The 14550-nt window shown below is 38.8% G+C and overlaps 1 protein-coding gene across 1 annotated transcript in view; it reads left to right on the forward strand.

Annotated features, from left to right (window-relative positions):
• Window positions 1–4370, forward strand: part of LOC145764924 (zonadhesin-like) — a 29845-nt gene extending 25475 nt beyond the window's left edge. Inside the window, exons 27-30 of the mRNA XM_082576626.1 lie at window positions 629–790; window positions 1601–1816; window positions 2578–2684; window positions 3066–4370. Of these exons, the coding sequence (XP_082432752.1) occupies window positions 629–790; window positions 1601–1816; window positions 2578–2678 (479 nt within the window). The 3' untranslated portion in view covers window positions 2679–2684; window positions 3066–4370. The remainder of the gene's footprint in view (window positions 1–628; window positions 791–1600; window positions 1817–2577; window positions 2685–3065) is intronic.
• The last annotated feature ends 10180 nt before the right edge of the window (window positions 4371–14550 follow it).

A 14550-nucleotide genomic window follows, 5' to 3' on the forward strand; every position in this document is an offset into this window, starting at 1 on the left:
AACTTGTTTTTTTCAGTTTGCACATTAATTTTTAAAACTCTGCATGTTACTCGTTTACTGCATTTTTTACTTATTGCAAAACAATTTAGTGACTATTTGTATGGAAATGTTGCCTAAATAATATAATAGCCAGTCTTTTATGTTAGTATGCTATACTTTAAGTTAAAATAAAAATATGTATTAATAATTAATAGCTACAGTGTTAGTGTAGCTAAATTCAATATCTAACTACAATCTATTTTGTTCAAGTGTTCAGTATTTAAATTACTGCCATTATTTCTCATGAGAACAAAGTATTTTGTCGAAACCATTCGATGTAGGCTACTCTTTTATTAATTTAGCGGCAGAAAGTGGCACATCAATTCCGCCTAAAAGTTTGTTAAAAATGAATGTGTTAAATCCGGTTGCGTTGCTGAGTTTTATCTCATGATAGTTTGACATTTAAATGAGGAACTTTCCATGTTTTTAATATTTACGTTTTTCCTTACCAGCTTCATGCCTATTGATAAAATGTATTTCAAAGCAAGTAACTGTGTGAAATAAATGAAAACGGCAATACATTTCCCCTAACGTTTGAAGCATGTGATGTTTGCAATATATCATACTTGATGAAGCTATGCTTGTTTAGTTTCTACTGGATATGAAACAGAAGGTACGTCACCAAGTCCACCAACAGTCAACGTGACCGAACCTGACGTTGCTTCACCGTCTCTGGTTGCAGGTAGATCGGAAGACAACTCAAATCCACCGGAAAATGTACCAGAACAAAATGAAGTTGGATCCCAGACAGGTAGCTTAAAACACTTCATAACTTCCTTTTTTAGATTATTAGGAAAAATAATTGTTTAACCGTATTCGGACCAAGCTATTTTTGGCATGGGAGAACATTGTGAAGAAAGGGGCGTTCTTCCCGGCTATCAGCACAAGGCTAAGCACTCTCTAGTACAGCAAGTCTACCAGTTTTTTGGTATGGCTTTTTTGCTAGAAGTAGTCAATTATTTTTTTGAAATTTGTCTGATGTCTCCGCAATAATCACCTTGAAATCGCTAATCTCTTCGTTAAAGGCACGCACGGTCCAGTCATGCATGCCATGTAGCCTAATCCGAAATGGTCAGTAGTCATTTAGGTCACGCAGTAAATCTTGGAACTCACAAAACAATACAAATGTTTGCTAACTTAACCCTCTTCAAGTTCACGCTGATTAATTTTTTACTAGTTTTGCATACAATTTTGGGAGTAGGGTGTCAAAAACTGCTGATAACTAAAAAACTATCTTACTACACAAGAATGTCATTTTATTACTAATCCAAAGATGAATAATTTTTAGGAAAAGTTTTAAAACTTCAGTGTTAATTTGAGCCAGTAGCTTTTATGTAATCGATGAAAGTTTTAGGCATGTACGGAACCCATCCACCCGTCAGTCCGGATAGGGTTAAATTGGCGTAACTTATTTTGCATTTTTCAAATGCAGCAATATAATCTTGTCTGCATATTTTTAATTTGCTTGTTATGTTTATTTAGTTATTTTCAAATTACAATGTTTGCCGAAGTTTTATAAAAGAAGTTTTAATGCGATCTTGACCGCTAGCTTTTCGTATAGAAACCTGCGCTATTGTGCGAGCTAGAAAACTAATAGCCCGGCTTCAAGACGCCTTTATTCCCGATTGCGATGAAGATGGTTCATATCAAAGCAAGCAGTGCTATGGGTTTTTGAACGTTTGTTGGTGCGTCAATAAAACCACTGGAAAAGAACTGGATGGAAGCAGAGCTGACCGATTTAATCCGGATTATAATGTCGATTGTGATAATTACGTGGGTAAGTACAGTAGGCTACAGTTACCCTAAAATGTTATGTAAACAATATTTTGATTTTCTATTGACAGCAAGTGCATCCTTTTGATATGGGACTAAGTATATGTTATGAAAAAAAACGAGTAAATTTTAAATGAACACTTGAACGTGTTTTTAGGTAGTAGTAGTCGAAAACACGTAGCGTGTCATTTGTTTCTTTTTACCGTTTAATATTTCTTGGCGCCTTTCTGTTTTACAAATGTATTTAATAGAGTTTCTTTCGTTTTACATCTTACTAATAACAAAATTGTTGTTCATCGGTTAGCCTACTATTATGATTATTGCCGTCATTGATATTGTAACGTTGTGTGCTGTTTGGTTTGTGTACAGTAATATTTGAATGATAAACAAATGCTTTATTACTACCCGGCTTCAAACAATTTCATGAACTGTTACGGTACTTTTTAAAATCATACCAGCTGAAGTTATGTACTGTAACCTAGGCTACATACATTTCAAAGTGTCGTCGACCTGTACAGAAAGCCCCAATAAAAATATGATTAGCTTATCTTATTATTATTCATTATACAGGGTAACGTTTTTTTATTTCAATGACATAAAAATAATATAAAACATTTTCTTACTTTCTTCTTGCCACTGCAGGCCAAGCTACTCTCAACAATGCTTTGGAAACAGTTTCATTCTGTGCGAAAGTTATATTTAACTATTTAGGTTGTTCACTTGGGTGAGGGTTAACCTCGTTTATACGTTTTATCTTTATTGTAGTTCCCCCACTTCCCCCAACCGAATCTGAATTAGAAGCAGGTCTGAGCAGCGTGTCAGAAATTCAAACGCTTCCAGCAGATGATTCAAACAACGAAAATTAATTTTTGGTAAGCTCAACGCCAATGTCAACTAGACTAGACTGAGCATGTGAAATTGCGATTTATCAACCAAAAGTAAATGAAAGACAGTTATTTTATCAACTTGAAAAGGTATGCAATGCAACTAACTCAACAATATTCTTAAACAGATATGTAGTGATATGCTTTAGTATATTGCTATGCGCATCGAATTTCAGCAACATACAATTGTGGCTTTCATAGATTGCCAGTAGCCTAATGACAATTTATTATTTGACGATGTTGGAATTCAACCATTATAAGCAAAAGTAGCCTAATTTGTCTTTTTATCTGTTTAACTTTTATCTTTAGCTTGTACAGTATTTTATGTTTTATTTCAACCAAGTCTGTTACTATCATGTGTTTTTGTAGGATTTGACATCACTCTGAGGACCAGATAAACGTTCCGATGCAAAAAACACATCATTGGAATGTGAATAATTTTTGGAAAATTTTGCTTTGCTATTGCCATTTCGCATTGAGATTTTAAGTCTGAAGTTATTTGAACAGTTTGGTTGTCTGTCAACACTTTTAAATTGAAAGATGTTTTTGTGTTTTTCGATCGCTTTCTTTGAAAGCGATAGCTTTCTTTCAATTACATTTTGTAGTATGCTTATTGTATTTTCGGATTTAAATTATATGAGCAAACAGAACTTGAATGTCCTTCCAGGAAGCAGTGGCGTACCGCAGTGGTCTGGGAGTAATCTCCCTTAATTTAATATTTAAAAACAAATTTTGTTGTTTATGAACATCGTTTGCGTAGATACTGTCCTTATTTTGTTTGTTTGTTAATTGAAACTCGGAAATGATATGATATTGCAGCAAAAGGTGTGAAAGCGACTTTATTCAAACAACTGCTTTGTTTTGCTGGCTAATCAGATTGTGCGATTTTTTGCTTGAAGTGCTGCATTCGCAACGGCATGATCATCTTATTCACTAGAATTGTAGTTGCTTTTTTTTACAATAACTTTATGTTTATTGAAAATGTTCAAGAAATACTTTATAAAAAGTGTTTCCAATTTACAACTAAGTCGAAAAGAAGCAAATTTGTTTTTGTTATAAAGTTTCTTGAATTATCAGAATTTTGTATCGGAAAATTTTGATCATTTCCAATAAGTGGTTCCCAAACTAGGTCTTAGAAAAGTCTGAAAAAGGGTTAAGTAGTCCACAAGGATTTAAAAAAAAATATGCATTAAAATTTAAGAATCATTTTACAAATTTTAATTCACGGTTTTTCTAAGAAAGTTTAAGGGTTCGCACTGTAGAATTGGCAAGGGGATCCAAAGGGTACTTAGAGGCCCAGGGTCTTTATAGGGGGGCAGTGTAAAAGAAAGCTTCGTATGTTTTTTGGAGGTCGCCTATATTGTTTTTTAAATCTGTCTTATTTGTTAGCTCCGACTTTTTATTGACATCGGGCCCAAATTACACTCTCCAGTCATGGGTCACCTGGCTAAATCTTTCTTAAAAAGGGTCTGTGACTACAAAGATTGGAAACCACATTTAGGCTGCTATAGATCGTACTGCTTAAAAGTCCTACTTCAAATAGTATAACTTTATCGTTTCTCATCCTCTGGAATTTTGAAGTAACCTGTTCAGGATAGCATAACCAACAGTTGGATACAATGGTCTATTTACTTTTTATGTATTTACCCGAATAAAATCTTCAACTTTGCCGTATTTCGTGTGTTTTCAAAGATTCATTGCTTGTACATTCCATTTAAACACTGAGTGAGCTTGCGAGAATCGGTTGAGTAAACTTGAGTTTAAAATAAATTTAGTGGCTTGAGCTTAATTTATGTAATAAAGCGGCATTGCTATGAGCAACGCCATGGCGAGTTGATGATCAGTGCTGTGGAGTACGTGATGAAATCTCGTTTGGATGGCTTCCATCAAAACTGTCACTAACGGCAAGCAAACACCAACGATATTGTTAACATTGTTGATATTGTCACCAACGATATTGTTAACGATATGAGTTAACATTGTTGAAAAAAAAGTACCGATAAAAGTAGGCTACCGGGTATTTTGACCAAAAAAGTACTGGATATTTAGGCAAGGCAACCGGTACAAATTTCAAAAAGTGCCGCGGTACCGGTACACAAAAAGTACTGCGATACAATTGTACTCGGTACTGCCCACCTCTGGCGATATACCAGGCACGATAAAGTTTTTCAAGACTGTAGTACTAAACATGATTGCTATAAGTTCTGCTGAAGCCGAACGTGGATTTTTGCAAATGAACTTGGCCATCGCACCTCTACGATCACGGCTGACCAAATCACTTGTTTCAATAATGCTGTTCATCAGCATCAATGGACAACCAGGGGCGCCGGAACGATTTTTGACTGGGGGGGCAAGATTACGAAAAAAGGGCACTTTTGTTTACTAAAAAGCCAATTTTTTTTCAAGTTTTGAGATAAGATATAGTGACAATGCTAATCTATCAGCTCACTATGTATTGAGTAATGATAGCCTACAAGTGTCCGGTATACAAAAAAGGACATCATGCTATGTTATAATGATGTAACCTAGTGTCAAGCCTTAAAGCAGCCTGCGGCCATGGCCGCTAAGTAGTGCTTGAATGACCGCCGGTGCTACCTCCTCAATCGGCCAAGTTTGGCCGCCGGTCTCTTCTAGCCAATTATTTAATTTCGCAAATGGAATGATCGTGGATTAACTGTCCAAAATATGTAGTATCAAAGAGTGACGCAAAATTAGGTCAGCGCGTCATAATCGCCACTGTTGCATTGTGCGGGAATATTTGTTATTGATGGAATATATCCATCTGAGATCATCAGCGCTGTAAGTCTTGTTTCTAATTCCCGGCGTTTATTTTAACAAAGTGTTAATCCGAAGTGCTAATTTACATCGGCTGGCAATATTGTCGTTTTTAAGTCAAAAAGGAGAAGTTGTTAAAGTCAGTTGTTAAAAAGAAGAACTAGGTTAGTTGATATCCGAGGGGAAAACATTTTTTGATCATATTTTGCAAAAATTATTATGCTTCTTTTAGTAATGTCTTTCACATCATTGAAATACTTGTTTTATTACCTTGCCGTCATCGTCAACACATGCCGAACGTTGTTTTTCGTTGCTAAACAAAATTTTAAGGGAGTGGCGAACTTCTTCAAAATCAGCAACATTGGAGACACTCGTGCGAGTGTCGTTAGATCAGGGCTTCCCGATTCGTTTATCACCCCACACCCCATGGGATTGATGAAGCCAATCTCGCACCCCCTGTTTTGAAATGGAGCGGTTCTGAGAAAAAAAATTCAAAATACATACGAAAACAACGCAGAAAAGCAGCTCACCGGCCTTTATATGGTTAACGAATAGGAAAAAAGGCAGCCTTCAACAACGCAATCACACAAAATGCAAAAGCGAATAAATCAAGAATACACAAACTGAGAACATAATGGCTTTAATCAAGATTTTGGACTTTTTCCTGCCTCTTCTTTGCAATTATCTGTTCGAAAAGTGGAACCTTGTGGGACAATGCAATGCGCAGATCATTTTTGGGGTCCAGGGCGTTGCGGTATTCTTCATGCAAAGCAGAGATGAATATCCCGATTCACACAGCCAAGTGGTAGCAAATGGAACCAAAACTTGCAATGCCTGGACCAACGGATTCCTGACTTCGTTCGCACCTCCTCAATCAACTAGACGTGAAAAGCATTCCTGTATTGCAAGGGCCATCGGCGTGTAATGCCAATGGCCAACCAGCCCAACTTAGCTCACTCACATCGACAGAAAAACCAATCCAGTCAGGCCAATATCAGTTATGTTTTTAGCCTGACTAGTAGCTGACACTTTTCTTTTCGTAAGTCAATCCACAGTCTACAACGTGAAAAACTTCGTTCTCAATCAATCAATCAATCAATCAACCATTTTATTTTTCGTCATTAACGCGTCCGGGACGAAAAAGATACTAACTACAAAAATCGATATAAACCTACCAGCACGTTAACGAACGGAACTTCTCGCTTAAAACGCGTTCTTTCCCAATGTGTACAATAAGATATTGCAAACAATGAGTAAATTGCTGACACAATATTATCGCATTACCCCGCCACCAATCACGTAACGTTCGGACCACGGCCTTTTTGTTATTAGCAACTGTCGGGTGGTATTTTCTTGTTGTTGTGCATTGTGCCGTATAGGCCAACATAGAATGCTCTGAGAGATAATCATCACCTCCCTCGTTAAACAAAAATTCACCTCTAGGCTCTATATACGGTATAGCTCTTTTTCCTCGGTGGATTCTTGCACTCCTAGCAACAGCTACTCGCACCCCCAATCGGAAAGCCTTGCGTTAGATGGTCCCGCAGTACTGGATTACAATCCCGATAAAGCAGTTATTGCGTGGTGCAACGATTCTATTGTAGGACGTCGCCCAGGCCCAGACTTCAACAACGCTAAGTGATCCTTTTAGCATTGTTGCAATTAAGTTTAATTTTATTCACTTGTGCTATCGTTATTTTGTATTTTGGTCTCCAAGCACGCAGATTTGACCGCCGAGAAGGAACTCCCGGTAGGCCACGATGGCTGCCGGAAAAAAAACGAGTTTTAAAGGCCTGTAGGCCTACTGTGTTGCAAAATTTTGTGCTGTAAATATTATTTTGAGGCAAAAATAAAAGATTATTATAATTAGGCTAAAAGCGATTAGCAGAAATTGTTATATTGCAAATGTGCAGTAGCTTACATGACTTTAAAAGGGCACCATTGCCCCCCCACTGCCCTTTCACCTGCAGAAAAATTGAGCCCCCCTGACCCCCAATTTCGGTGCCCCTGTGGACAACCTCATCATATTATATGGAATGGCACTGCGGCAACTCAGAAGTGGTTGCGGACTCATCGATCGGCTGTGGATACTCAGGTTAAGCATTCTATGCTACCCACATTGAATGAACTCAAATGTGTGCAAAAACTGTTTGCTAGCTCAACTCAAAGACTATCGTGGTGCTTATAACTTACCCGTTAGCCCATAAAACCAAAGATCTGGCAGACAGGCTATTTGTTTTGTAGCCTATACAGTGGCGTAGCAGCCACTTGGCGGTTCTGGCTCTGCGCCAGGGGCCGCAGGCTGCAAGGGGGCAGAAAAATGTGGATGCACAGTGCACACAGCACGAGAAATGCAATAATGCAGTTCAGTTCAGTTCAGTTCAGTTGTTTTTATTTCTGACCATCATATCAAAAACAATACACGTCAACATAGCAAAGGTCGAGAAAAAGGTAGAAGTGACAAAACGCGAACGTTAAAACGTGCTTGTGACCAAAGTAAGTTATTGAGTTGAAAAAAAATTTGGCACGGTCGCAACACCTTCAGAAAAATTTAAGATGTAAAGGGAAAATAAAATGTTACAAAAAAATAAAAAACATAAATTTAGGCTATAGCTTTATCAGCCCACATAGCTTTACCTGATATATTTAAGATTTGTATGGACAGTTGCTATCAAGATCGGCCATGGTGCGTTATCAAGAGTGCTGATGGTCGTAAAGGGAACACGTCTTGATGCGTTTAGCTCATAGCAAATAAGAGCAAGGCAGGCAAAGAAAACCCCACAAAGAAATCCTACCACGGGCAAAGCCATTTCAAGCTCAACGCACCATGCCTTGCACGAATCACAAAATAGATAGGCCATAACTTGACGACATGAAAACAATGACAAAAACAAATAAAACAAACTAGCAAAAACAACATCATCATCTTGCGGAAATCCAATTATACCCAGGAAAGTACTTATATGTCTTGAAGATATCAAGCGTGCTTTGTTACAAAGTTGCGTTGATAGAGCGAAATGCAAAAATAAATAAAAAGTAAAGTAAAAATAAATAAATAAAATGCTCTAGAGAAACTATGTAATCCAAACGAAAATCTTCATACACGAGGTGACGCTCATAGTATTCCACAGGCGAGTCAGAAATTTTCTTCCTTTTCCTTCTTATGTTTTTGGAAAGTAATCCTGCGAGAATCTCATGATACTCAAACTTACTTGCAGCAAAAAGGACTGCTGTTAGCGCAATGCTCTAACAAGATGAAAGCGTTTGTCAAATTTTTAGTGGAAGAACGAGATAATCTATGGTTAAAGGTTCTGTGGATGCAGCGATCAAAAATGCACAGAGGTAGAGATTCCAGTTGAAGATCGGAGAGTTTGCGGAAAAAAGAGAATGCCTGGCAAACACGCAGAAGATGCTGGTCTTAGTGTTGTTGGAGAAGTAAGACGATGCATGTTTCAAGCTTTGGACAGATTTAAACTTGAAACTGAAACTAGGTTTACCGGCATACACCACTGAAATGATATGTTTGGAGTTTTGAATCCTCACGCGCTGCTGGAAAGCGAAAGTCACAATGGATTCACCAACGCTTTTAAAAGCACTTGTGACGACGAGGTGGACTTTTTGGAGTTAGCTGTGGAAATTGACATTGTACCAAATGTAACCGAAATTTCAAAGCCAAGATTAGCCATTTAAGAACTCACCGTTAGCTTTTATTTATTGCGAAGGCCATCATCCTAGAAGACGAGGGATAGCCATCATTTCTGAACATCATATCGAAAAACAGCCCACGCTAAAACATAGCTTGAAGTAGGCTACAGAAAAAAGTAGAAGCAACAAAACGTGAAAACGTGGTGAAATCCGAAATAAAATTATAGGTTTGAAATTTGGCTTAGTTGCTATCACTGCAATCTTTTTTGCTTTTTCTTTACTGCGTAGGCTTACACTTAAAACTCGCTTTGCATGAGCTAATTCCAATCTCTTAACTCAACTCAATTGTAGGTTAGCCTACTTATTGAATGAGCCAATTCTAAGCAAACTTGCAAGAAAATTGACTGTAGGAAAGTGAGGAAATGCATCTCCTGAAATGAACGCTTGTATTTGCAGCTTTGCGAGTAAGAACCAGTGAGCTGTCAATGTGACAGTTAGCCTACACTAAAATCTCATTTAGTTAATAACGAACAGTAGCCTACAACTCCAAATACAGCAAAAGCATATTCCAAGTTGGTTTAAACGAGATTATAGGCTCAGTGCCGTAAGAGCATAGGCTATAGGCCTACTGTCGCCCCTGGCTTTCGTTGAAAATGCCGCCCTAAAACTGCAGCAAATTTTGAAATAGTTTCATATTCAAGCAATCTTTTCAATAAAAATAATTACAAATGATGTGCCGCGTCTCAGAAGTTCTATATTGCTTGAGAAAGAAGCTTCACTGTCTCGGCGTTAAGGCCAAAAATAAAAGACAAAAAATGGACAACAAATGTAGCCTATTAGACAAATAAAAGATCAATAGCCACTTCAAAATTGAACTTTTCGGGCTTTCGCTGAAGCAAAATCAGCGATAATATCTTCAAAATCAAGTTTTTGAGCGTAGTCTCTTTCTATAGAAAGAATCGATAGAGCTGATAGCCGATCATCATTAATGGTAGAACGTAAATACGACTTTATTGTTTTGAGCTTTGAGAAACTCTTCCCACAGCTATAATTTGAAATACCAATGGTAAGATAAAGTTTCAGACACAAGCATAAATATGGTGTCGAATCAAGTAGGTGTGATTTAGCTAACCACTGTAAAACATCAAACGCTGTTGCATTACGATCAAACGTGGTTTCACTGCTTCGCACCAGCCTCTTAAATATGTCAATTTCCACAGCTAACTCCAAAAAGTCCACCTCGTCGTCACAAGTGCTTTTAAAAGCGTTGGTGAATCCATTGTGACTTTCGCTTTCCAGCAGCGCATGAGGATTCAAAAATCCAAACATATCATTTAAATGGTGTATGCCGGTAAACCTAGTTTCAGTTTCAAGTTTAAATCTGTCCAAAGCTTGAAACATGCATCGTCTTACTTCTCCAACAACACTAAGACCAGCATCTTCTGCGTGTTTGCCAGGCATTCTCTTTTTTTTGCGAACTCTCCGATCTTCAACTGGAATCTCTACCTCTGTGCATTTTTGATCGCTGCATCCACAGAACCTACCATAGATTATCTCGTTCTTCCACTAAAAATTTGACAAACGCTTTCATCTTGTTAGAGCATTGCGACAACAGCAGTCCTTTTTGCTGCAAGCAAGTTTGAGTATCATGAGATTCTCGCAGGATTACTTTCCAAAAACATAAGAAGGAAAAGGAAGAAAATTTCTGAATCGCTTGTGGAATACTATGAGCGTCACCTCGTGTATGAAGATTTTCGTTTGGATTACATAGTTTCTCTAGAGCAGTGGTTCCCAACCTTTTTGTTGTCACGGACCCCTTTAAACAAATTATTAATTCTGCGGACCCCTACCTAAATTTTGCCTGACCAAAAGTGCCATGCCGAAACTTTTTCAACGTATAAGCAAATTTAATGAGAGCGCTGTTGTTGCCTTTCCTGAACTAAACGACTGAACTGTGATTGAGTTTTTGACAATGCAACACGCATGTCATCTTCAACGTCCAGGCGATTTCGATGTTGTTTTTATTGTAACAAGAGCTGAGAATCCTGCCTCGCAAAGGTAATTAAGTGGTTCTGAACGGTCCCACGAATTACCCATAAGTACCCCTAAGCACCATAAGTACCCATAAGCCCCATAAGTCGCGTCGAATTACCCATAAGTACCCATAAGTCGCGTCGAATTACCCATACGCCCCATAAGTCGCGTCGAATTACCCATAAGCCCCATAAGTCGCGTCGAATTACCCATAAGCCCCGTAAGTCGCGTCGAATTACCCATAAGCCCCATAAGTCGCGTCGAATTACCCATAGGCACCATAAGTAGCATTGAATTACCTAGAAGTAACGTCGAATTACCCATAAGCCTGTATAGTGTAGAGTGTAGTCTATAGCCGTCTAGAAGCCTAGTAGTCGGCTGCATAGCCGAGTGGTGAGGAGCACTGGCTGGGCGTTCCAAAATATAGTTCTACACCGCTCAAGAGCAGGACACTTGAAGGCATGCCTAAAGGTGGACACGAAGATTGGCTTCGTTGCCTTCCCGTCCGCTTATGTGTAATCTGCAGTTTGCTGCAGCAGATGGAGTGTTTTGTCCGATAAAACACCTTAACATTGGACAATTTTCCCTATGAACCAGGTGACTGCAGCATGGCAATCGTTCTCGCACTCAGCCAAAGACTTAATTCTTGCTTTAAACTTGATAAAGAAAAAAAAAGAATAATGGCAAGGGTGGGAATCAAACCCGTGTCACCAAATTCAATAGCCTTTGCCTTAACCACTCAGCTACGCAAGAGCTCGTGAAATCTTCGCTTAATTTGTTTATATCGGTAATGTTTCGAGAACGCTCACAATATTATCAGTTTAGTTTGTTTTTATTTCTGACCATCACAACGAAAAAACAATACACGACAAACTTAGCACAGATCTATAAAAGGTAGAAGCGACAAAACGCGGACGTTATAACGTGCACAATACCAAAGCCTGCAGATTACATATACGCTGACATGAGGCGTAAGTAATTCCACGTTGCTTATGGGTAATTCGACGCGACTTATGGGGCATTTGGGTAATTCAACGCGACTTACGGGGCTTATGGGTAATTCGACGCGACTTATGGGGCTTATGGGTAATTCGACTCGCGTCGAATTACCCATAAGTCGCGTCGAATTACCCATAAGCAACGTGGAATTACTTACGCCTTCATGTCAGCGTATATGCAATCTGCAAGTCGCTGTTGCGACTTGCGATCGTGTCACTTAAACTGATTGTCCTGCTTTGGTATCATGCACGTTATAACGTCCGCGTTTTGTCGCTTCTACCTTTTATAGACCTCTGCTAAGTTTGTCGTATATTGTTTTTTCGTTGTGATGGTCAGAAATAAAAACAAACTAAACTGATAATATTGTGAGCGTTCTCGAAACATTACCCATATAAACCAAATTAAGCAAAGATTTCACGAGCTCTTGCGTGGCTGAGTGGTTAAGGCAAAGGCTATTGAATTTGGTGACACGGGTTTGATTCCCACCCTTGCCAATATTCTTTTTTTCTTTAATTATCAAGTTCAAAGCAAGAATTAAGTCTCTAGCTGAGTGCGAGAACGATTGCTATGCTGCAGTCACCTGGTTCATAGGTCTATAAAAGGTAGAAGCGACAAAACGCGGACGTTATAACGTGCATGATACCAAAGCAGGACAATCAGTTTAAGACAAACAAACAAACAAACAAACAAACAAGTGACACGATCGCAAGTCGCAACAGCGACTTGCAGATTACATATACGCTGACATGAAAGCGTAAGTAATTCTACGTTGCTTATGGGTAATTCGACGCGACTTATGGGTAATTCGACGCGAGTCGAATTACCCAAATGCCCCATAAGTAGGGTTGCCAGATATTTTTCCTCAAAATAGTGAACATTTTGAAAGCGCGTGACCGCATCCTCAATGTTCTCAAAGCAGTGGCGTAGCCAGGAATTGTGAAAGGGGGAGGGGTTGACGGCCGGCGGGCGAGGCCCGACGGCGTCTTCGCCAAAGGCGACACCCAGTGGCGGGGGGTCTGGGGGGCCTCCCCCAGAAAATTTTGAAAAATTACTTTGAATTTGGTGCATTCTGAGAGCATTTTCAACCAAAATGTGGGTATAAATATTCCTGTAAAATGGTGCTGTCTGGTGGCATAGCAAAAGGATAAGATCATTATTTCTTGGGCATTTTTCGATAATAGAGCTATGTTTTCTTGTTGCTAATTCCCAGCTGAGATATTTAAGTGTTTGGTATTGGCAAAACTCGCTCTTTTAATGCAGTTTCGGTTAAAGTTAGGCAAACTTTGTTTTGAGGCATAGAGACTGAAAGCATCATTCTCAATATGTCACACGCGTGACAAAGGGGGGGGGTAGTAACCCCCAAAACACTCCCCCTTGGCTACGCCACTGCGCTCATCTGTCCATATGTTACCCATAACACTGAAAATTCTCTCAACATTGGCATTATATACAGGGATAGACATTGTATACTGGACAAATTTTAACAATTTAGGTACAGTTTCTTTCTGAAAGAAGTTAGTCCACTTTTCCAGCGATGATCTTAATTCTTAACTTATTAGCCACATCACACATGATTGAGTAGCTGGCCTACACACTCTATAAACAAACAGTTAAATGGCCAAACTTCTAGGCTGTTAGTTGCTCAGGCTAGTGGCTTTCAGTTTGTCAGCTACCTTGGCTGTACAGTGTACACTCTACTGTTGGACTTCGTGCTGGCCAAGCCTGGCTTTGGCGAAATTACACTGGGGTAGCATATTAGGGGTTTTTCCTCAAAGCACCAGACTCATGTGCTTTTACTTTCTAAGCAGCAGAAGTGTATAGTCACTGGTTAATCCATGGCTATTGGCTAAAATATATTGACAGAATTGTAGACAAAAATTAATTGTCAAAATAGTGAACATGTTCACTATCACTATTAGCAAAATAGTTTACAGTGAACATTTTCTTAAAATAGTGATTTGTTCACTAAAATAGTGAACATCTGGCAACCCTACCCATAAGTCGCGTCGAATTACCCATAAGCAACGTGGAATTACTTACGCCTCATGTCAGCGTATATGTAATCTGCAGGCTTTGGTATTGTGCACGTTATAACGTCCGCGTTTTGTCGCTTCTACCTTTTATAGATCTGTGCTAAGTTTGTCGTGTATTGTTTTTTCGTTGTGATGGTCAGAAATAAAAACAAACTAAACTGATAATATTGTGAGCGTTCTCGAAACATTACCGATATAAACAAATTAAGCGAAGATTTCACGAGCTCTTGCGTGGCTGAGTGGTTAAGGCAAAGGTTATTGAATTTGGTGACACGGGTTTGATTCCCACCCTTGCCATTATTCTTTTTTTTCTTTATTATCAAGTTCAAAGCAAGAATTAAGTCTCTAGCTGAGTGCGAGAACGATTG

Source organism: Aplidium turbinatum, chromosome 2 (assembly GCF_918807975.1).
Source record: "Aplidium turbinatum chromosome 2, kaAplTurb1.1, whole genome shotgun sequence".
NCBI classification, from domain to species: domain Eukaryota; kingdom Metazoa; phylum Chordata; class Ascidiacea; order Aplousobranchia; family Polyclinidae; genus Aplidium; species Aplidium turbinatum.